General features: G+C 42.7%; 1 protein-coding gene across 7 annotated transcripts in view; it reads left to right on the top strand.

The window, feature by feature from the left end:
* The window catches only part of epha7 (eph receptor A7), a 78,589-nt gene that overhangs the window by 10,977 nt on the left and 43,542 nt on the right, over positions 1 to 24,070 (top strand). For all 7 annotated transcript variants that reach the window (XM_047573426.1, XM_047573430.1, XM_047573427.1 and 4 more), the window contains exons 4-5: positions 7,644 to 7,799; positions 15,401 to 15,736. In XM_047573426.1, the coding sequence (XP_047429382.1) occupies positions 7,644 to 7,799; positions 15,401 to 15,736 (492 nt within the window). The remainder of the gene's footprint in view (positions 1 to 7,643; positions 7,800 to 15,400; positions 15,737 to 24,070) is intronic.

Here is a 24,070-nt window from a genome sequence, read left to right on the forward strand (position 1 = left end):
TTTTGACATTGAAACTCTATCTATGTCCCACGAAGAGATTTTCAGCACAGGCTCAGTTCTTTTCCTTTCTTCCTTTGTACGTTCAGCCACTGTTTCCCTGAGCTGGGTTGGCGCCTCGCCTCTCATAGGTGGGAGATTAACATGTCTGCGGGCAAAAACCCAGCTGCTGAGCATCTCTTTCTTTGTCGATAGAAGAAACAGAGGTTTTAGAGCGGTGCATCTGGGCTCTGAGGAGAAAGGCAAATTCAACACACACCTGCTGCTTCCTTTGTTAATCCTGTTATCATGCTCAAAAACAAAAAAAAAAAACTAAAAAATTAAATTTAAATTGTGAACCAGACGAATTTCATAGCACAATATTGGAGTGCATTGAGTGTGGTTTAAATGATTCAAAGCTGTACACAAAATATTAGCAGGCACTGCAGTAAGCATAATAAATAAATCAGGCCTTCCCACAACTTGATTTCTCCAAAACCTTCCACACGTTGCTTAAAAGATGAGATCAACTGAGTTGTCCTTAGGCTTTTAAAGTTAGGAAAAATTGCACTTAAATTTTTGTCACGTCGGTCTGCCTGTGTGGCTCTGAAGTACTGCCTCTCATACTGCAGGACAAACCTCCCAACACGCTTTAGTCCATAATGGAGACGCAGCTATAGTTCAGCAGCATTGGTGAAATAACAGTAAACAGAACCTGATGAATGTCTACACTGTGGCCTACTACTCATTGAAGCAAACAACATAAGTCACATCTAATCAGAACAATGCACGCAGGCCTTGGGCCACATTAATGCATAAGAAATAAGCTCTGTGTGAGCTATTGACATGCTTCTCTGTGGCCGCAACACCCAGTCATGGTCCTAATTGTGTGCCTTGAGAGGAAAAACTGAAAAACATAAAGCAGGAGTTGGGTTTAAATAACATTTCATGGTTGTCTGAACATCCAGCTAGACTCGGGGCATTTTGAAATGGCTGTCAGAGAATGTTTATGGCAGCATTAACATTGGATCGTGGTCTAATAGAAGTGATCAGACAATAGTGAGGGAGAAAAATGTCTGTTTTCTCAGAGGTGGCATCAGGTGTCAGGAACATCTTTATGTTCCACTTCAAAGAAAAAAAGTGTACTAAGTCCACATGGTATTGAAAAGTTGCCATCCATTTTTTTTTTTTTTTTTTGCATTCTTCATGGAATTCCTGATTTTAAAACATTTGTTTCTGGAGAGTCACATATCTTGCACAGCTGTTTGTGTTTTAGCAACTGTCCAAGTTGCCAAGGAGCAAAGAAGTGAAATTACCCCCTGGTCCACCCACTCTCAGGCCAATGTGTCCATGTTATGTCCGGCCAAGGTGAATGATTGTAAAACAGAACACTTACTGTACATATCGTACCCGGAACGCTCGTAAAATAATTATTGGACTCTTTTCAAGTCAGGGAATTGAGAAGGAATACCACGATCGTATCACTGTTGTATTTTAGTTGTAAGCATTCCCAAACAAGTGCAAAATAGTTGACCCACAGCAAAGCATTTGGGGCCCCCTGGAATTCTGAAGGCCCAGAGAACTCGCTCTGCATGGTTAGTAATCCCATATCTGATGAGTTGGGCTTCCTTCGTGAAAAGAAAAAAATATCCATGATAATATATTCTAGGGTCATGCATCACCTGCAAGCGTTTTGTCCAAAGCTTCAGACCACTTCCCATGGTCTTCTTGGATACTGGCTTGAAAAACATGGGCAACATGGGGAAAGGTACTGAAATCAATTGCGGATCATCCTGTAGATCCTGTATCATCCGTGGGAACATTTTAAACAGTCCAGGTCCCTATGTGAGCACAGAGGAGCAGAACTGAATGTTAGAAACATGTGGACAATGAAAAAGACACTGAAAGGAAACATACACATAAACCACAGGCGACTGACTCCACAGCGTACCACGCCTGTGTTTGGACTTGGTATTTATAAAGACATTTCTATCAGAGCAGCCCTGGCCACAGCGCTCATTTTACCAATGGTGTTTTTTTTTTTTTTTTAAATAAGAAAATAAACAGTTTTCTTTATCGCACTTGACCTGTTCCACCTGGCGTTCATCAGCCGTGCGGTCTGCATGTAGGTCCTGTCGGCTGCTCTCCTCCCTCTGCCTCTTTTATCACTCTAATGGGGTGCTATCTCCAGACCGCTCTCTCTGGGTCTCGGCAGCCCTGCAGTCCTCCCTTCAGCACGCATTCTTTCCACATCCATCCCGACACACGGTCGGATTTAACACATAATCAGGCCGGACGGGAGGGCAGTCGGAGAAGAAGGGGGGAAGGTCTGGTCCTGACAGGACTCATCATGTAAGGGCCATGGAGAAAGAAATGCCTAAACTAGTCATTCTCAGTTTGGCTCTGGCAGTCTGCAAAATACAAAAAGGGGAATCTCCCATAGTCCCGCTCTGGAGCTCACTTTTAGCCTTGCCCGTTGCAATATTGAGACAGATGGGGAGAAACTCAATATCCCAGCTGCTTGGACAAGCTAGTCCCCTCTGTGTTCAATAGTAATAAGGATTGTATCCGTGATTGGATTTGTGGATTGTAAGCAAATAAGGAAGCTTAGTTTTCAGTTCCTCCAAGACAGAGTGGGAGAACACATCCACACAGACTAAAAACGTACGGCCTGGTTTAGTGAGACCTGGAATTTGCTACGTGACTGTTTCTCATAGTTGATCTTTTGGAAAACATTTCTATCACTTTTTTAAGATGAAAACCATGCTATCTGCGTCCTTACATAATGATTCATCGTCTGCACTTTGATCGCTTTTGATTCTTGATGCTACAAAATCTTCATGTGCACGGGAAATTATTTTCTAATTTGGCCGGGGAGAAATGTGTCAGGCTGCTGCCACTTTCCCCTCCTCCCTCTCCGCCCGTCACCCAGAGTCATGGCATTGCTAAAGTGCTAAAGTGTGAGAAGAAATCGGCCGTAATTCAAGAAAGTTAAGAAGCTCGGCTCGGAGGGAAATCAAATAAACTGGGATCTTACAAAAACACAGAAATCCGCTTTTAAGCATTTTTGTGTGTGTGTGTGTGTCTGCATAAGATAAGGAGACTTTGTTTAACTCTCCGGGCTTGTGTCTTCTTTGGTTGAGACACTATATTCGCAGGAGCGTTTGATTATCTATATCCCGCTACTCTGAAGACTTCTTTCTTCTCAGGCTCCTCTTCCTCTCTCTGTGAAAAATTGCTGACTGCAGCTTGTCCCCTTACACATCGCTGAATAAATGTGCTTGACCACTGGAAAGGAAATTACAGATGCTGGCTCTGTAGCCTGCTGAGGAACCAGTTGGAATGTAAGACTTTTTTTGTCCTCCCTTTCTCTGGGCTAAACCTCATCCCGCTTCTCCAAGGACTAACTAATTTCTCTGTGTCGTAAATAAGCTTGCTGTTGTGTCTGGCGATGAGCTTCCTTAACGGGCCCTGTGTCAACAAGTACAAGCCAGCCGTCTGCCTTTATCTCTGCAAGAAGAAGACCAGACTTACATAAATTGGCTTCCTCCCAAAGAGTCACTCTTGAAACACTTCATCCTTACAAATGTAATTACATGTTGGACTGTAAGTCCTCTTGTCAAAGTCAGTTCAAGTAGAAAAGTGTGTGGCGTTTTATGCATTGTTTCAACATGTTTGTGTGTCAGAGTTTGCTAGTAAGGTATCAGTCATTTTGTCAGTTCAGACGGCTACTGGGTGAACAGACTTGGTGTAATTGCTTCGTGGATGTATCCCCTCCGAATGAAAGTGTTGCTGCAGGGACAGTCGACAAAGAACCTCTCACTCACGATCATGCCATCTTGACTGAGAGCGTCTCCTCGGCATCTGGTGCCAGGAAAAGGGAACTTGCCAGCAGTGCGTCAGTGTGTTGATGCTGGGAAAGGAATGCCGTGCTGGGACGGCTGTGTTTGTACTTGTCACTCAGTACACTGCCAGTGGTGGAGAGAGCTGGAGAAACACTTAGTTGCCGGTGTCATACGGCCGTTCAATTTTTGAGGCCTCATTTGCCGCCTTGTTGCTTCTGTAAACATTTGCGGGTGCCAAACCCGGTCGGACGCACTGATAAACACATTGGCTGTCACTGTAGAAAAGCATAGGAAATCAACCATGGTTTGCTTGTTCGAATTAAAGCATAAGTAGTTTATATATAACAGGGGTCTTGTTTTTGCAGTTTGGGCTATCATTTTTTAGCTATGATAACAGCCACCCCATCAAAGCAAATTCCCAGATTGAAAGATCATGACAAAAGTCTGAGCTAAGAACCACAAGGCAGTCAAAACAGGACCAATGCTGAGCCAAGTAGACTGATAACAGTAAATAACAAATGTGTATCAAAGAGTCACCTACAAAAATGGATGCATTAAACATTAAGCACAAAAAAGCTACAATGTTTTCAATCACAGTAGTAGTATGTAGGTAGCAGCCAAACTAAACTAACAACTGTAGAGTTTTCCCCCACAATGATCACCCCTAAAGTGAAGTGGGTAGTTGAAGCCTGTGTCTGCTGATCGAAGCGAGAAGTAAGAAGTTTGCTCTCGCTCCAGGGACTGCAAGAACAAAATTATGCAATTGTATTCTCACTCGCTTGTTTGAGAGCTCTTGCAGCTTTGTTATTTTACGCATTAACCAGGCAGAACTTTTTTTCTCGTGTCGGGTCCGGCATGAAAATGAAAAATGCTAGTATCCACAGTGTGACCACTAATCTCTCCTGGGTACAGATCAACGTACATGGGTCATGCTGAATCAACACCGTGATCCAATGGACATGGTCGTCAAAACATCCTAATGTGAGGACTTCTCCGGATTACCCCTCTTCAGTTACCAGAACAAACTTTTTTCTTGTTCTTGCTCCTAGGGCCAGGGCTTACTTCTTGTGAAAAATGCAAAAAGCATTATGGTTAAGATTTGATGTGTGGTTTTAGTTTTCAATTAGGGGACCCCTGAAACAGAAGAGTAAAACCACCGTTGTGCAGAAAACATAAATAAAGTCATGGTGAACTGGAATAGTCCTTTAAAGCTGTGTTTAATTTCCCCTGAAAGGCCTTGCATATATCTTAATCTACACTACAGATCCTCTCGTCTGCTGGAACTGGGGTCGCGGTTGGAGTTAGCCCTGGTCCCAGCTGGGTTTTCCCCCTTCGCACACTGGTCACCCAGCAGATGAGCTCTCTGAAACCCAAAGGCAAACAGACAAGCTGGCTTATCAGAATGTTAAAAAGCCCCGGCATGGTGGGTGAAAGCAGTGGGATCTAGCCAATCCTTAACCTGCTGGAGAAAAGCCCTTCAGAGTCATTATGAACATCCATGGGAGACTGTGTACACTGTGTATTAGATCCTGCAACTGCACATGGTTTACTCTGCTGTCTGTTAAATATTGTCGCTAATCAGACCTGTAGATACAGTAAAACAGCCTAATATGATGAGGAAACTCTTGAAGGCTTTGTGGATTGTTGTTTTGCCCGGTAAGCGCACAAGACCCACCGCTCGCAAATCTGTTTTCAGTTCCATAAAGGTAAAGAAAGATTATTAAAGATAAAATTATGTTGTTTTCCCTATTGAAAATAGGTCTTGTTCAAGTGGAGAATGACAGGGCTTGCATATATCTGTAATAAAGGATACTTGGGCTTCGGCCTCTTCATCGTGCTGCTCTGGAAGTGTTGGAACAAAAAAAGTATGCTTCCAGTGTCCGTTATATTCCAGACTTGTCACAAGAGACAAAAAAAAAGGAAAAAAAAGTGAGACAATACGACAGCAGCAGAACAGAACTGAGCTCTGACGCAGGGGAAGCCAGTATGAAAACCGCTGCTTGTTTCCCGGTTTCTCTGTGGCTCATGAAAAATGCATTTTTAGTATAATTTGATAGTTTCTATGCAGAACTATTCGCAGTATAGATTTCTTGCAGATTGTTTAGAGAATCATGTGGCCTAGATTGCAGTTTTCTTACTGGGCTTAGCTGAGATTTGCAAACACAACCAACCGGTGTGGATTAGCAGACTTCCAGGCTAAAATAGCCAGGCTCAGAATAGAGATTTTCCTCTTTGCAAGTATTAAACATTAACTGTGCGATTCACATTCAGGTTGCCATGAATCATTGTATCTGTTTTCCATTATCCATTCTGCCTGCCATTCCTGGCTTGCTCTCTGGGCATCCGAGAATCATCTCCAACTTAAGAAAAAATGATGTGTATGTAAACTGATTGGGTTTAAGAGCATAATTACGAAATTACTATCTCACCACACAAGCGGTGATGAGTTTTCCTTCATTAGTCATAGCGGCAACACTGGGTTTGTTTACCTACTTGGTCAAAGGTGAAATGTTGAAATGATCCATGTGCTTGTGCTTGATATATACTCTTATCTCTCTACACTACTGAAGAATGTTTCCTCTCACTGATAGGACTTGTTATAAACAAGTCGGACCCCTTTTGCTGACCTGGGGATTCATCAGAATAAAAATAGCCTTGTTATTTTCCTCTCTAAGTGAGAGATTGTAGTTTATCCCTAGGCGGGTGCTTCAGTACGAGATTTTCAATGCTGTTTCATGGCTCAGCCTGCATGATGAAGCCCAAGGGGGCTGGTTCCTTCAAATACTGGCTGCATTAAGATGTGAACACAGCGGATTGTTCTGTCATGCCCTCTTCACGGTGGGAATTCAGGTGTGACGCTAAGACTCTTTCAGGCTGTGTTTGCACAGGACTAATATCACCTCAAGACATTCAGTCATTTTTTTAATGACTTCTGAGATCATCAGTGAATATGATCCTGTGTGAACCTCTCTCAGCTGGATTATACTAAATAAAAATTACACGGAGAATTCTAAAGATCTGTCAAATCTCTGGATAGGGATGTTTATATTTTATATTTTCAATACCAGTATTAAAGTATTAAGCAAACTGCAAACCAGGACCAGATACCAGAGGCGGTGGGTCTCCACTGACAGGTTGCAGTTTCTTTTCATAACCCCTGACAGACATGTTATCATGTCTTTCTGTTAGTCGAGTGGAAATTGACGATTTCAAAGATCAAACGTCCCGATCTATCATGAAAGCCTTGGACGTGACTCTTCAAAAAGCAAATCTCATTCACGTGCAGTCATGACATGTTTGACTGCATAGAATTGTTTTGGGTTTTTTCGACAAAAACATGAATGAAAATGTTCCGTAAAACAGGCTGGAACAACTGGCAAGATCAAAGAGCAATCTCTGTCTAGTCTTGCATATTTCTTATCCCTAGTAAATGTCACACCTACCAGTTTCAGCATGTCCAATAACGCTACAAGTAAAATTGAAATGTTTCAGGAGTTGATTAAAAAACAACCAAAGCTTTCAACTTTTTGGGAGCCAGGACGCTCAAAAGTATGGAATTCGGTATCAAGTCTTTTCCAAATCTGAATAATGATGTCATGCTCCATGGCTTCCAACTCCATTTATAGTGTCAAAACAGAAATGTGAGGGATTCCATGGCAATGAAACATTGGACAGGGGAGAATAAGGATAGATGAACTGGTTCCTTGATAATCAAGAAATGATGTGTGGTCTATTGACAGTGAGAATATTTAGGATTTGCCGCTTGCCAAAGAGGCAAACGTAGCTTTTGACTCTGTTTTCTTTTTCCCTTGCTTTCCGCAGCGTGTGGCCGTGGTTTCTACAAATCGTCCTCCCAAGACCTTCAGTGCTCTCGCTGTCCGGCTCACAGCTTCAACGACCGTGAGGGCTCCTGGCGCTGCGACTGCGAGGACGGCTACTACCGAGCACTCTCTGACCCTCCGTCTGTGGCCTGCACAAGTAAGTCTGCCTTGGCGTTGCTAGGTAAACAGAGCACAGCTCAGTTGCATTTAAACTGCCACACATGCGAGGGGAAAAACAACACACTCCAGAGCCCCGATCCAGACCTGTTCAGTCTGTCTGCAGTGGTCTCATGAAAAGCCCCAGATGTGCTCCATAGCCGTTCCTCTGCCTCCCAGTATGTCATTATAATTATGTTTGCAGGCTCGCGTGTCTGTTTTCTGTCTTAGCTGGTTGCTAATGATGAGAGGAGCAATTTGCCATTTCCCGTCTGAAAGATTGCAATTACAGTCAGCAGCGGCAGCCCACGCAGCACCCCGCTTCTTCATTCGTCCTGGCCAGTGTAAGAGTTCTGTGACAGCCATTGATGGCTTATTTACACAGGCAGGGAGATTCAGTCTGGGTGGGGCTCATTTGCTTCCAGATCCATTCTCAAACATGTTTATTTCAAAGTGCTGCTGGATGTTGCGTTTTCTTTTTTGTTTTTTTTTTTCCTTTGCCTTCAGCTACTGTGCGTGGGGGAGTGGCACACCCCAGCGTGGCCACGTTAGCGCTCGCTTTATCTCTGGAGGTAAACAGGACCCCCGAACTAAATCTTGGCGCCTTATCACTGTGTCTTTTTTCTACTGATAAAGAATCACAGTGTTTCTAGATAGGCCCGCTAGCTTTTGACTCTGACGCATACATCTGTTTTTTCCAGACGTTTCTATTAAGGAGATGAACATTTCAGATTGTGCTAATTTATTTTGTAGCCTTTTCTGTTTCTGTATGCATTCTGTCTTCATATCTCGAGCAGTGGTCTTTTTTCCCTGTACAGTAAAACTAGGCCAAGTCGGAATTTCTAATGTGTGTGTGTGTGTGTATGACAGAGAGATGCTGCTGGTGCAAATGGAAATAGTAGAATTTTATAGCGACGCGCTAGCTTGTCTACGTATTAAATCAGAGAATCAAAGAAAGGATTTAACCGATTGGAGTTTTGATTTAGTATTGGAAATTCCATAGGAAAAATTATTCTTTGTTATTTATGAATGTCTGCAAAACAGCTTGCTAGGCAAAATCTGTCTCCGCTTGCCCTGAATATTTCTACATATTCCCTCACAGACAGGTGTGTTTATGTTGCTAGGGGAGCGACCCTGAGTGCTGAACTTTGTACCTTTTCTTTCTTTTTTTTTTCTCTCTGAGATTCCACGCCCAAGATATTATTAATTAAAATACTGAAAAAATGTCAACATCATCAGCTAGCATGGTGAAGTCGTTTTTCTCGCTGTTAATATTCATATTTATCTTTAAAATATAGGACTTCTATATTCAGTTAATTGTTTGACAAATTCGGAAGAAATCTGGCCATGTGGTAAAATGTGGTAAAACAGGTCTGGAGTTTCACCAAAGAAGCAGACCTGACCCTCTCAGATCTGTTATATAGTACTGAATACTCACTCTATCAGTGTAACCGTGTCAAGCATGTAGTGTGACTATGGGCCTGTTCAGACTCGATCTGGTCTGCGCTCTCTGATCACAAGCCACCAGCTTTAGGTACGTGTGTAGCATCCCTGTTGAGTATAGGCGATCCTAATGTGACACATTGCATTCACACTACCAAAGGAATGTGGACACATGTGGTCACATGACCAGACCACCTCCAAATGTGGTCAGAGATCTGATCTCTCAGATGCGATCTCAGTGCTTCCTGTGGGTGTTCACACCTGTTTTTTACGCGTCCAGATTGGATTTTAATGCGAGGTTTGAACAGCCTCGACTAAACAGCTATAGTAATTGATGGACATGTATACAGCTGGGATGGCCTCCCCCGTGACCCTCTGGAGGACAAGGGGTCATAGAAGATGAGAATGAGTAATTGGTGGTTACTATTGCACCATAGTTTGTTGTAGGTGCAAATATGTTTGCATATGTGCACAGCTAGGTTGATAGCGTCTCTGTGGTCTTCGTGTGGATAAGTTTAGTGACCTCAATTAGAGCAAAAAAGTTTAAAATATCAGTTTACCACCAGTCCAATCAAAGTCTTGCACAGACAATAGGCATAAGTGAAGTTATACAAGTTTGAACGTCCTATGAGCACCGATATCTCAGTGTAACATAGAGGCAACCATACAAATGTAAGGGTTCTTAAAGACAGATCCTTCACGCACTCCTCCAATCATCCTAATCAGATGTTAACGCTTCACTCTAACATTCTGCTGATCAAGGGAAGGACACACATGCGTTCATGAGAACAGGAAAAGTTCCCACTTCTTTGCAGTGTCCTCTGGCTGTTCCCTTCTGGGTAATCACCTTGGCCAAGTAGTGCAGTAATTACCGAAGTTGCCTAATGTACACTTTCCATTATTCATTTTCATTAACTTTGGGTCTACACTTGATGACCCCATACCATTATATGTAAATATGTATTTTTAAGTCATCTGAATAAGTTCACCCTCCTCCTCATTCAACCAGCACGAGTTTTTTTTGCGTGGCTTTCTGTACGTGCATTTCCTCATTCATTGCTGGATTAAGTCAGTGTGACCAATAGTGACTGTGATTTCCTTTTTTCATGCCTTATCCACACCAGGAGTGAACAGTAATTGAAAATGAATTTGCACTGCCTGAATAAATAGCTTGATTGACAGATTTTTTTAAATAGGGGTTTGTAAAGCTACCATATCGTAGGCCTTAGCAAAACAGTGAGATGGATCTCTGGCACACAGAGATTAAGGATGTGTCTATGAGGATTTGAGAGGAAATGAGATGAAGATGTAATGTGGGGACATGAAAAGCCAAATCCATGCTGAATAAAGATGAGGGAAGAAGTTCCAAAAAAAAAAAAAAAAAAAAAACATAGCTCCAAATACATTGTTGCTGATGTGGGAAGTACTGAGAGGGGGTGGGAGAAAGAACTTGTCTTTGTTTGTTGAATGTTTGTCCGTGCCATTCATATGCAAAGTTGTGAAAAGATGAGATGTGTGTGGACGACCATCGGGAGGCAGTTTCTCCAGAGACGAGGCGCAGACTGGAGTTGTTGACAGTATGGGGAGTTGGGCATCAATCACGCAGCAGCTGTGATTGGTGCTGGTGCAAGCTCGGGGTCTGGATGGGACATTTGCGAGCAATCATGTCCCACCACACCTCCCTCATCACTATCCAAAGTTTCAGCCGCCGTTGTTGAAAGTGAAGAAGGAAGTAGAAATGAAAATGAACTTGACTGGCAAAAAAGACACAGGCATGTTTTTACAGAGCGAGTCAGACGAGTTCAAGTGTAAATGGCTTGCACTAGTGTCGGCTACATACATAAGTTGTGGCATGTAGATTCCGCAGTTCTCTAAAAGAGCGTTTAGTCCTAACTTTGAAATAGTGGCCAACCCGTTATAAATTTGACTTATTCTAAGGTCCCCACCATGGTCATGCGCATGGAAATTCTATGTAAATTGCCGCATGTTTTTGTTTCTACGCTGTAATTAGATAAGTCCATGCAAATACAGCCAGTTCACTCAAAACAAGATTCCCAAATACTACCATATGTAAGGACATATAAGACATCCCTGCCTCAAAGGCTTTGGGCCTTGTTCCAACACTTGACTGCTTCACAGGCTTGGCGGGGCATTGGAGGCCCGGGACTGAGCAGCTCCCCAAAGCTTTTCTTCAAATCCTTCACAGCATCAGAACTTTGCTTGCGCATGCAGTTGAGCTGCACCAAAAAAACTAAAACAAAAAAAAAACTAAAATTAAATGAAATATATAACAAGGTCATTGAAATGCTTCGGTTTAATTTTTCATTCCTGTCCACGTGCCATCACGCACTCTCCAGAGACAGAGGCGGAAATAGAATTTCAGTTTGCAGCACGCGTTGTGTGCAAGTAGCAAATCCGATATTGAATTCAGGTCGCTGCTGTAGTAGCATTGAAATTTAGCCGTTATGCAAAAAAATGCTCTCTTCCTCTTCAGCATGTGTTCCTTCATGCAACTTCTGCTGCATGCGGCCACATCATTAGAGGCGGGGTCACGGGGTCACAACACACATTTGTAGAGTGAGGATTACCTCATGGGCGATTTGAATACCACTCACCCCTGCCACCCCTCTCCCCGCAGCTCCCCAATTAGAGCACAGCCAGCTAATAGGCTGTGGAGGGTTAAGTTAGCCCAGAGCACCTCTCAAGGCCGATAAGTGGCAGATTCTTCCCTCCTAAGCCTGGATTTACTCAAGACTTACAACTCTGCACAGAGTGGAGATGTGGTTTGAAACATGACCTAAAAAAAGCTGCTACTCTACATTGTTGTCTATATGATAGATTATTAGATGTGGAGCCGTTTTCCCACAGCTTTTATTCATGGGGGTTTTACTCTACAAATCCCCTGTTACCCTTTAAAGTCTGTGCTACGTTAACATGCAAATGTTGTAGCAGGAAACATAAAGTATGCACTCCATATTTATGTGCAGCAACAAAATGCCCTCACACATACCTAGCCATGCTTGGTCACAGTGGCGTATAGGGGAGCTAGCAAGTGATTGAGACATTTCAGGCTGTGGGGGCTCTGGCAGGCTAATCCGTGAAATGAAACTTGACTGGGAGGAGGGGTGAGAGGAGGGAACACGAAAAGATAAGACAGAGTGGGGAAGTGAGAGACAGAAAAAAAAGGCAAAAAAAGAAGAAGGAGAGCGACAAGCCCTTGAGCTGCAAGGATGAGCAGACAGCGGAGGGCTCAGGTTGTGGTGCAAATCTGTGCTGCAGGTGAAGCCGGGGCAAGAAGAGTTTGGCGTTCCTGAGTCTAGACAGAGACACTGCAATACGGAGAAACAAAGAGAGGGAGGAAGCAGGGAGTGAGCTGTGGTTCAAACAGACTGGGGCATATCATGTGTCATTATACCATGTCAGTGTGACTGAAAATCCTTAAAGGCTGGGCAAATGACTCTACCCCTATACTCATTTTATCTTTTTCCTAGGAGACGCAATAATTTGTACAGCAAGAGAGTGAGAGCTTGAGAGAGCAGCACAAACACTTACTTCCGCAAATCCCTGTGCGCTTGATTGCCCGCTATGAAAAGTCGCGGAGCTTTTCGAGCTCAGACCCAGTTGCACCGCTGTGTAGAGTAGTTTCAGTCACCGGTTAGACAAGCTGAAGCCCTCAGAGAACAAAGACAAACCTGGAAACGTGGTGTGCATCTGAAAAAGACTGCAAAAGACAAAGGTCACGCACATCCAGGGTCAGTCTAGTCTAATTTCCCTTCGCCTCTTGTTGCGGAGAAATCGCTGCTTTGATCTGTGGCACCTGAGACCTGAATTAGAGCGGTGTGAATGAAATGAGATGTTAGCATCACTTACTGTAGCCATTGAAATGGTAGAACAAAAAATCCCTCGGTTTTGGGCGATAGTGGAGGTTGACAGGGCGTGTGTGTGGGTATCTGAGTGCGTATGTGTTGAGTCACACTCTCCCTTTGTACACAGGGAAGGTTGAGAGTGTGGGTTGAGTGTCAATGCCAAGGCTGAAGTTGAGTGGTGCTATTGGCAGTCACTACTCTCCACTTCACCTGCCACAGGTGGCTCTTTCATCTTCCCTGACCACAGCCTGTCTCTTATCTTATCTGATAATCATGAATATAGATGTGTCCGCGGAGCCCTCGGCTCTAATGGGTGTAAAAGGGAAAAACAACTAAGTGCTGTATTAATGAGCCCAAATATTGTGAAAGCAGATTTTTGTGTATGCATATGCACAGCCTATTTTTTGTTAGTTAATGCAACAAATCTAATGAGTTGAGAGGTCCCTCCCCCAATATTCCCTCAACAAATAAATCTTGAGAAAACAACTACCAGAAAAGAAAATGAAGATTTCTTTAAATTACAAAAACATAAACAAATAATACAAGTCATATAATCTTTATTGCGCTAGAAGAAGTTTATTCATATCAACATCTGGGCCATTAAAGCCAACAGCCCGGAATGTGAAAGATGAAAGCAGCAATTTGCTATTCATTGTTTTAAGAGATGAGCTAATCTCTTTGCCATTATGTGAACATTTATAGGTAAATGAACTGTGGCCCTGTGCACATTCAACGCTGCGGAGCTAGTTGTTGTTGTATGTCAAGTGAAATTGTATATGGCAGTTAGAGGGCAGCGATAATCCAGGCTTAAATCTTGTTCATAAATACTGCGGGTGAGACAGGGTGTAAAGTCTTTTTGGAAGACATTAACTTTAAGTGTGCTGCTGTCTGTGTGATATAGCGGCCCGAAGAAACCCAGTAAAGCCACTGTCTCCAGCTGGGATAGATGCATGTATATTTGGAGAACAGGAAGACTCGGTGCGTCACTGTCTGCGGCTTCCCTGCATTTGTTTGACCGTGCAAACACGTCTCAATCATTTCCATGGCAGCTGCAGATTTGGTGCAGGTCACAATCACCATATAAACAAAGCCTTTAGTCTGTTTGCCTGTATAAGAGTATTGTTTACTTAAAATAGGAGGGCCACCCTGCCTTATGGCTAGACAAGTGATTCTTTTTTACCATTGACTATGGATTGAGCGATGGTGTAATATTAAAAGAGTTCTGGGGAAAAAAAAAAAAGAGGATACCATATTTCCTCTTAGCAGTGGCTGGTATACAGTTAATAGCTGGATCTCTTATAATGTTTGGGGGCTGATTTACACACTGTCAACAACAGAGAGATTTGGAATATGCAGAGCAAAATACAGGAGAGGGAGATGCGAAACGGTTTAATAATAACCCTGAAGAATAAGTCTGGGACTCTCTCTGGTAGCTACGCTATGGCCATTTAAGCTGGGTAAAATTTTCATGTGTATACGGTGCTTTAAAAACAAAAACAAAAAACAACAACAACAAAACAAAAACATGTCAGTTTGTCCAATAAATTGACTCGTTTAGTTTTGAGTTCAGACTGAATGGTAAATGGTAGGGCAATTTTGAACAAATATGTAGGTATGTATGAAATAAAGGGAATTAAAAAATAAAGGCCTCTATCTAATAAAAGCCTGCCTCCAATGACTGGGTATTCTTGTCAGCTGAGTAAATAAGGGCCCTGGCCACTATTAGAGGAAATACCGTATATATCTTTGTAAAAATGACAGTGCTAACAATGTGATCAACGCTTTGTTCATTTTAGAATAGATTAACGTGTATGAATTTTAGAAACTAAAAGTAGGAAACTACCAGAAAAAAAAATGTTGAATTGTTTTATACAACAAATTAAAGAAATAAACCCTCAGTATCAGTTTAATTACGATGAATATCCAGTGTAAGCAATGTTGGTGGAGGGATGAGGGGATATGGTGTGGTTCAGTTGATAAAAAAAACGTTGCATAACGCGGACGTTTCTGTCTTGGAAAGTCTGAGCTCAACTGTTTAATTTCTCAGTCCTCTAACACTGACCTTGGTGCCTGCCAGAGCTCACTTCCTTTCAGAGTACCTGCACCTCTCCTTTCTGTATATAGGAATATTATTAAGTGGTCGGCTCTGGGGCTCGACCTGGCATGTCCTATAGCTCGCTTTTTTTTTTTTGACCAGTGAAAGCGCATATCCAGTCAATGCACACTCTTGGCTGTCACTTCCCTTGGCTCTCACTTATTTAATTCTGGCTTCTTCCGTGTCCACCTCTGACAGGACCTCCCTCGGCGCCACAGAACCTGGTCTACAACATCAACCAGACCACCGTTAGCCTGGAGTGGAGCCCTCCAGCCGACACTGGTGGTCGCAATGATGTCTCCTACAGGGTTATATGCCGCCGCTGCAGCTGGGAACCCGAGGAGTGTGTTCCATGTGGGCCAAACGTGGGATACTCTCCCGCACAGTCGGGATTAGTGGACACTTATGTGACCATTCTGGACCTGCTCGCCCATGCCAACTATACTTTCGAAGTGGAGGCTGTCAACGGGGTATCGGACATGAGCCGCACGCAGAGGCTGTTTGCTGCTGTTAGCATTGCTACCGGTCAAGCAGGTAAGAACCTTTATCAATTTGTTTTTAAAAATGCTACTGTGGTGTAAAAGGGCTTGGTAATTGAATGGAAATGGGAAGCTTTTGTAGGACACAGAGGATCTTGGATTTTTCACTTTAAAGAAGTGTTTTAATGCTTTGCCAGAAACAAGCATGTTCACTTTCTTTTAAGACTTAGATGTACACCATCGTGTATCTGCAAGTGTGTGGGTGTGTGCGCATGTGTTTGTTCGAGTATGGAGCTGAATCCATGAATTGATTAGCATAGCTTAGCATAAAGACTGGGAGCGTGTTAGCCTGCTTCTTTTCAGGGATAAAACCTACACTGGTCAACATTTCTGAAGCTTAATGGATTGCATCGTTTGTTTTTCTGTTCTGACACAGACACAAAAATACTTTAGGAATAACTCAAAAAACATGAAGAACAGCACAAGGTCTCACAAACTGGCCTCCAAATTCACTAGATCCCAGACTGATCAAGTATCTGTGGGATGATCCACAGAGGCCGCTCCCCTCAACCCATAGGATCCAAAGACCCCCACTAACAATGTCCTGTTACCAGACACCACAGGACACCCTCAGAAGACCCATGTCCATTCTCTTATCAGTCACAACTGGTTTGGAGGCACAAGGGAGACCTGCACAATATTAGGAAGGTGGTCATAATGTTATGCCTGATCGGTGTATACTGTGTATGGCTCAAACAACAAGTCAAGATGAGGTGTTAACTGTGAAGTGACGTACGTAACTCAGTTTCCCCATTAATGCACAGACATATAGTCTTGACCTTAACACTAGCATTGTTTACATGGTATGCTACATGGTAGCATGGAGCTCATGCTTTTCTTCAGCTGAGAGAGCATTAGACATTAGCACCATGGCAATTGACAGTTTAATTTTGAAAACCTCTCACATGCAAAATACTGTAATGATTCTCCATTAACATTAATGGTCATAGTCTGATATGATTCATAATATTTCCAGTATGCATATTACAGAGATTAATTTAATGTGTATCAGCACTGCAGTGGCAAACATTATTAGCTTAGCAATGATGCAGACTCCCAGCGGTACCTAAAGAGCTAGTAGTGTATTTGCTGCTCAGTCCCAAGGGAACCTGCCGTAATTAAAATGCTGTGTTTTGCAGTGACAAACTCTACAGGCTTTTTTATTCATTATTTCTATGGATCCAACCAACAAGATTCCTCTTTCATGCTTGAGCATCCATGAAACACAGTTGGCCCAAAAGACTATGTTCCTACTATGGTGATAAGAATAAGACTGGGAAAGGAATATTGAAGTGTTAGCGGGATATACGGTGTGTGTGTCTGGATAAATACAACTGTGTGCTGGCCATGCTGTCCTGCTGCTTCTACATTCGGTTACAAGCCACCAACATTGATGTCATCATTTTTATCTTAATTTGCCACTTGTCACTTTAGAAATGCCTTAAGACGGTGGTTTGCTATGAAAAGCGGCGTGCTTAGGAGATGTGTGTATCTGTGAGAGAGAAAGATAGTGGCAATCAACAGAATGCACGTGTTGGGAGATGATTTATTTTTCGTGGCTCGGTTTGTGACAGAGACATGAGCTGGAACGTGCCGAGGGGTTGCACGGCCAAGGACGCGAGGACGTCAGGAGGAGGGTGACCTGCAGGACAAAATCCGAAACATAACAATTAACACATGCTCTTTTGGAGTCACGTATAATTATATGTGGCATGTTGACACACAATTAGTCAGTTAACCTGGCAGAATATTTAGCTATTAGCTATTGCAAAAGGAAGTGGCGTGCCCGGCCAAGATGGTGTCATGTTTTGAATAAGTGGCATCATTTAATGGGGTATCACGCTGTATTCTGTAGAGTTGGCCTATGTGGATCAGATTGCTGATGTATTTTGATACATTAAGTTTTGATATTAAATTTAAAGGACTCATTGCTTTTAAAACAACATGGAGCTGGCATAGCTGGCCTCAGAAATAGTACTGCAATTCTAAAGCCCCTATTTTTGAAACCCAGACTAATCAAATTTCTTCAGGGTTAGCAGCTCTATAAGGCAAGGCGACCTTCTCCATCTGTTCAACGGTGGGACAGCAGAAAAGAATAATACGTTTAAAGTAAAGGCTGGAATTACTAAAGATTACGGTGAAAAGAATAAATTAAATGAAATGTGCAAATCAGCACAGGTTTAATATGCATTTCTTTCTCCCATGCACACCATAACTAAGAACTATGAGATGAGTTTAAAGAAGGTTAGGTGTTGTGGTTATGTACTGACACATTTCTAACAAGTACGCTGAAATGACTGTATTTAACAGTACGTTTAACATGTTGTGGTGGAAAAAAAGAATGTCTTGTGGCCTTTAAGTGGCCTTTAAAGACCACGTTTTGGATTATTTCCTGATCATTCAGGGGGATGTGTTAGACGCAAAAGTACAACCACCATGACACGATCAATGAACAGGACAATGATCACATCACAAGAGATTTTCATTGTCAAACATGACCTGTCGTCGTGTTGATAAGAAAAAACTTTGGTCGAAAAGCCTTGTCTTCAAGGGTAAAAAGGGGCTGTTTGGCATGACAAGGGATCAGAATGTCAGAAACTACTTTTAACAGTCAGTAGGTGTAGTGAATGTTCCCTTGCTGGGATTTTAAGGCTGTTCAACATAACACAAATTTCCCCAGGGTTAAAGAAACAGGGATTTGAGACACCTGAGACCTGCAGAAGCAGACACTCAAAGCATTCTACGTTGTGCAAGTTAGCAGTGTCTCTCGTTTTCCCATCTTCAGCAGACATTAGCTCCAAGCTGCCTGTCTCATTGTCCTGCTCACTGGACCCTCACTGTGCCCAGCGCTCTCTGGGCTGTTGGGGGATGCTTGAATGCTTCGTAATTGGAACGTTTGAGCTTCCTAAAACAACCGGTCCTTCCTGGGCAAGCGTGCTGGACCACTCATTAGAGAATGACTGCATTATTAAAGCTTTTATGGTTCATCATTTAGAATTGATTAACCTTTGCGTGGTGAGGAGCTGGAGGCCCGTAGCACTGAAAGAACCTTAAAAACGTGAAGCCCTCCTCCCTATCCCTCCCATCTCCACCTGCTGAATGATAATCAGCGTGAGCATAGGCTCGTAGCTGGGGACAGGGGGAATGAACAAGCAGTGTGTGAATGCAGATGGTGATCCATCTGATGAGGAATTCACACCTCCCCTAATTATACCAAAGGAAACGTCTGGAGTGAGGCTGGAGCTACTCAAGGTGCTGAGTTTCTCCGTATTGTTCCCAGAAACCTAATTACCTCTCAGCTCGGTCTTAAATGAGTTTAAGTAGAGGCTGCAAGTTCATAAGCTTGATTTCTTCCAGTTCCGTCCCCGCAGCAGTTGAATAGAAATTTGTCATGTTGAGGTTTTTTTTTTTGCCGTCTTCGATGCGTCCTTTGCCTGGAAGTTAAGAGCGCCTCAATCAGCACTCCATTGTGAGTCGACAGCGCTGCGGAGTCAACCTCAGAGGCCCTCGTAGGCCCTCCGCGCCTTGGCTTGACTCAAGCGCACTCGTAAACAAGGCCTTTTGTTCTTATAGCACACTTGTGAGAGGGCATTGCTCATAGAATTACAATTAATATTTATTCAAGCTGGCGTTCACATCTCTGAGCCAGAAAAATCACGACGGTGGAGGAGGGCTCAGGAGCAGGACTGGAAGTTGGTTATGGGAAAGGCTACAGGACCCATGTCTGTGTGTACATCATGTGTGTGCACACATTTGGCTTGAGACCAGTGAAGTGGGGTTTAGGTGCAATCAGCGAGAGGTATAAACAATATAGCGAGGGAAGGGAAGAGCATGTGGAAATAGATTTTGATGTTGACTGCTTGTATTAGCCAGCAGCACAAAGCCTGTTACCGTCCGATAGCAACGTGTACAATAGATGAGCTGTGCTCTGAAGTGTTCACAGGCTCCATGAGTCAGAGCGGTGAACAGGGGGAGTGACTTGATGCCTGATGCATTATTTAAACTGTGCTGAGTTAGACTACAAATGCCACGGAACTGCAAAAAAATGCCGTGGCCGTCATACCAAAACATGTGTTAAGTCCTCTTTAAGCCTACTGCAGACGTGGCGCACATAGGAAATCCGGTATACCGTCTTTATCCAGCAGATACCTTTGTCTTTTAAGCAATGTCTCATTGATAGTTAAGATCATTTCCTGAACTGTAGTCCAACTAAATCCTGAGGCTTCTAAGCAAACTGAGACCTTGATTCCGGTCTGCCACCAGCCCAAACAAACAGTGCTACGTAACCTGCGAAAAGGGCTACACTATAAAAAGATGTCTGAAAGAATCTTAATAATCCAGTGATAATAATTCATGTCTAGAATGTCATGGCCATTATTCCAAAGCACTTGATAAGACGGAGTCATAATATCTTGGAACAGACATATCTTCCTTTTTATTTATTTATTCATTTTTTTAAATGTTCTTTGTTTTTGCATATATATCAGAGGCTGAATTATCTCTGTGTATTTTTAGTCCTTCTCCATTTGTTGTGCAACACTGCGTGAATGTAGGATGATGTTAAAGTCCCCCCTCAAGTACAAACCTAGTTAAACATGCAGAGGGAACAATAGGCTATTCCCTTTAGTACAATCTCTCGGAGCAAAAGCAGAAAAAAAAGCAAAGGCGCACAAGAATGTAAGCTAAGCATTTTACTTTGATCTGAAAAGCCTCTGTGCCTTCGCACTGCACGAGAACCACATATTTATGTTTGGTCCGTTTGTTTCGGTCAAAGTCTGCTTTACTGTCCTGAAGCAGTTTAATGTCTGCAGCTTCGCTTTCATAATTATTGACTGCTACAAGAGACCAATGATCTTTAACATATTAAATGTTCATGGGGTCAAATTGATATCCGGTTACTCTGTGGTAACCTATATGTCCACTTTATTGACACTCTATCATCACTAAATGGATATTTTTCATTGCATTTGTGAAAGTAACACTTGGGGAACAATAAGGCCATTGATTTACTCCGTTTTGTGTTCTAATCTGCCATGGTGGCCTTAAACAGAAGGATTGATTGATTCTGAGGAGTCCCCACTGACCAGTGCCAGCCAGTGTAATTTTCTAGTTAAGCGGATCCTCCTTTGTAGCATTTGTCCCCGGTTTTACGTTACCTGGGAGCCCATTCTTTTTACCCCCATCCCCGCGCAACCCCACATGCTCGCAGTAATTTGATGAGAGCTGGGCAAAGCAGCAAGATTCAACAGCTGCAATAAAACTGTGGTGGTCTCAAAGCAGCAGCTCGGAGCACTTAACCTGTAGCTTTTCTGTAAATGCCTCCTGATTTGTCTGTCACCCAATCCGTCAGCAATGAATAATTTTCATGGAAGGTGCACTTTAATTACTTTCCCATTTAAATGGCATTATCGTGGCCTATCTTGGTAATTAATCTCACCAAGTATCCTGTTTCAGCCTTTTATTGCCGGCAGACGAGCTCCCTAAATCCCCCCGAATCTGCCGTGCTTGAATGAGCCCTCCCTCACAGAAGCTGGTGTTGCCTCTTTCCCCTTCACTTGGTCCCTATCGTAGCCATTGGACAGTCCTTTCTCTCTGTGCAGGCAGCCTGTCAGAGCAACCGGCTGCTTCACCGCCTTGGAAAGGACACAGGCAGACACATCCATGCGGGGGAGTAGGCAAGAATAGGCCTCATCCAGTACATGTTTAGAGGGCTGATACAATAGCATGAGATCTTTTGTGTAGATATTCAGCATCTGTTATGTTTTTTACTTCTCTTGCTAGGTACAAGCTAATACATTTATATTTATGTTTTTATCATCAGACACACAGACTGTATGTCTAGCATGTTTTTAAGATTTAACACATCTCTATTTTATTCTATAAAAGTACAGAATCAATCCAGACTTCCACTTTACTGTGACTTGAGAATTTACCGTGCACGTGTTGAGTTTTACCCTTACTACTGAGGAAAAGCGCTCTTCTAAAAAGTGGATTGGTTTCACAACATCATTAGAGAAAAGGTTAACACGGAGTCTTTGCCACAAAGACTTAGTTCTCTGGAGAGCATTTGTGAATCTAAGCCTGCAGTTTTTTTTTGCACCTTTAAAAGCATCTCTGTATGAAATTACAGTAAAACACACAACTGTAGATCCAGTACAACGGCACATAAAAACCACCACGTCCAGTTATTTTCTAAGCCCAATACATGATGAAACTTGTGTGGATCTGCCTGCAACATGAAAACTAAATATTACAGAGAAGTAGACAGAAAGCGGGAGTCAGCAACCGGTTGAGGGCTAAAGGAAAACCAAGACATCAGCAAAAATCATGCTCACACAGAAATACCCTTATTTCTTTGTTCCTTTGTTACAACAGATGAATAACAGGTGGTCCTAGAGCCTGTATGAACAACATATTGATTTGTACAAAGGACAAGAAGAATGAGCTATAACTAAAATAAAGAATCATGACTTTCCTTCATGGATGCAGCCCTAGTATAGTAGTGCATGCACAGCAGTAGCTGTTTATTAATGTTTTAGGTTTTCCTTGAAACATTCTAATTTCTGTGGGTTACCTTTGTTTATTTCCATAGAAACTCCGTCCTCTACTCTGTTTGTGTTTTTGGAAGCAGCGTTATTAATTTGGAACATTTGCAGAGAGAGCGATATTATTTCATTCTGAGAGCTGTCTGAAAAGTTGCAACATTCTGGTGTTTGGCGCTCAGCTGGGAATATGTGGAGGTTGAAAAGGGAGCGCCGATTCGCATTCAGCCTCATCCTATAGGCTGCGTTACCCCGGAGCACACGCAGACACAGTTTTAATTATTCAGGCCTCTGCAAGGCAGCAGAAAGAGATTGAGGCAATGTTTGTTTTTTGTTTTTTCTGGCAGTCAATCTGCTGTTTACCTGACACACAGTGGCCCAGATTTTCAGCCAGACTCTCACCTTTCTGGAATCACTCCTTTTCACAGATGTCAGCTGCCCTCATTTATGAGCTGGGACATTTGACAACAGTTTTCCATTTTTTTTTTTCTCCAGAACTTGGCCACTAAGTAAGATTCCCAGAGAATTGTTGCACTTATCGGCATTTTTGGGGAAATTACATTTTTGTGTGTGTATTTTACAATATCTTTAAGCCTTCTGCAAATAAATAAAGACTTCTCTGCAGGCCTGAAGCAGGAAGCAGAGAATGTTTGACTAGACTCGGCTGCATGTTTACATGCCGGCGACAGGCTGGCCGAGCGCTTCCAGTGACAGGCAGCTGAGTTAAAGGCTGTCACAGAGCAGTCTGTCGAAGTGTCTTTAAGCAAGACATGGAACTGTTAATCTGCTCTGTCGCTGTGGGTAAAGTGAGCCAAATGCCTCTAATATGCAAACTTATCAATGTGTCAGGGAGCCTCCGATTATTGCGACCCCTCTATCAGCAGATCTGTCTTCACAAGGAAAAATAAACTTGGAGCAAACGCAAGGGTTTCTTTCAGAATGCCAAAGCTGAGTATACTGTGTAGTCTGTTTCTACTTCCTCCCAAATGATGGTAAAATGATACTTCAGTTCCTTTCATTTTTATGTTTAAGCTGGAATGGTGGCTGGCATGTAGAAGAAGGCGCGAGCTCCTCCGCTCCCCCCGCGCTGCCTCCACCACGGGGTGACAGATTACGAACAGAGAGTAGTCGCTCAGTGAAATTACAGACCTGAGGGGCAGTTGATGAGAAATGTCACTGTCGACGAAAATGGAACTCTAATATATTCCATCTCAGGTTTTGTTGGACACTTATTAATGTCTCTCACTGAGTGCCACTAATTAAGGTAGTCAGTCTGGTGCGGCAGATGAAGCGTGGGACAAATAACGGTGTGACCTGAGAACAAAAGAGCTGCGATGAGAATGTACATATTTAGCAGAGCGATGAAGCACCAGAGCACACAGCGTTCAGGCACGGATGGCTATTTTTTCACTGCTTGTGAGAATGTTATCTGTGTTATTTTTTCATCTATTATTAATATAATTGTTGTCGTTTCTTTTGTTATTGTTGATTGTTAGTTTTTGTATGACTAGTAGTTTGCTAATGTCAGTGAACTGATGTGTAACAAAAAAAAGAAGAACCCTTTACTTGTGGAAAAAATTGGCTAACACGATATAGTCCAAAGGCTGTATTGCAATTAATATGCATCTGTATGAAATTAATCACAAGTAATTAAGCCATTTCACAGTTGGAAAATGTATTCTAAATAATTACTAATTAATTAATTAGGGTTGTCAAAGTTAAGACACTATAATGCGTTAAATTCTTTTTAATTATCTATTTACTTAGGGAAATAAGGAAGTCCTCGG

The sequence above is a fragment of the Mugil cephalus genome, chromosome 21 (assembly GCF_022458985.1).
Source record: "Mugil cephalus isolate CIBA_MC_2020 chromosome 21, CIBA_Mcephalus_1.1, whole genome shotgun sequence".
Taxonomy (NCBI): Eukaryota; Metazoa; Chordata; class Actinopteri; order Mugiliformes; family Mugilidae; genus Mugil; species Mugil cephalus.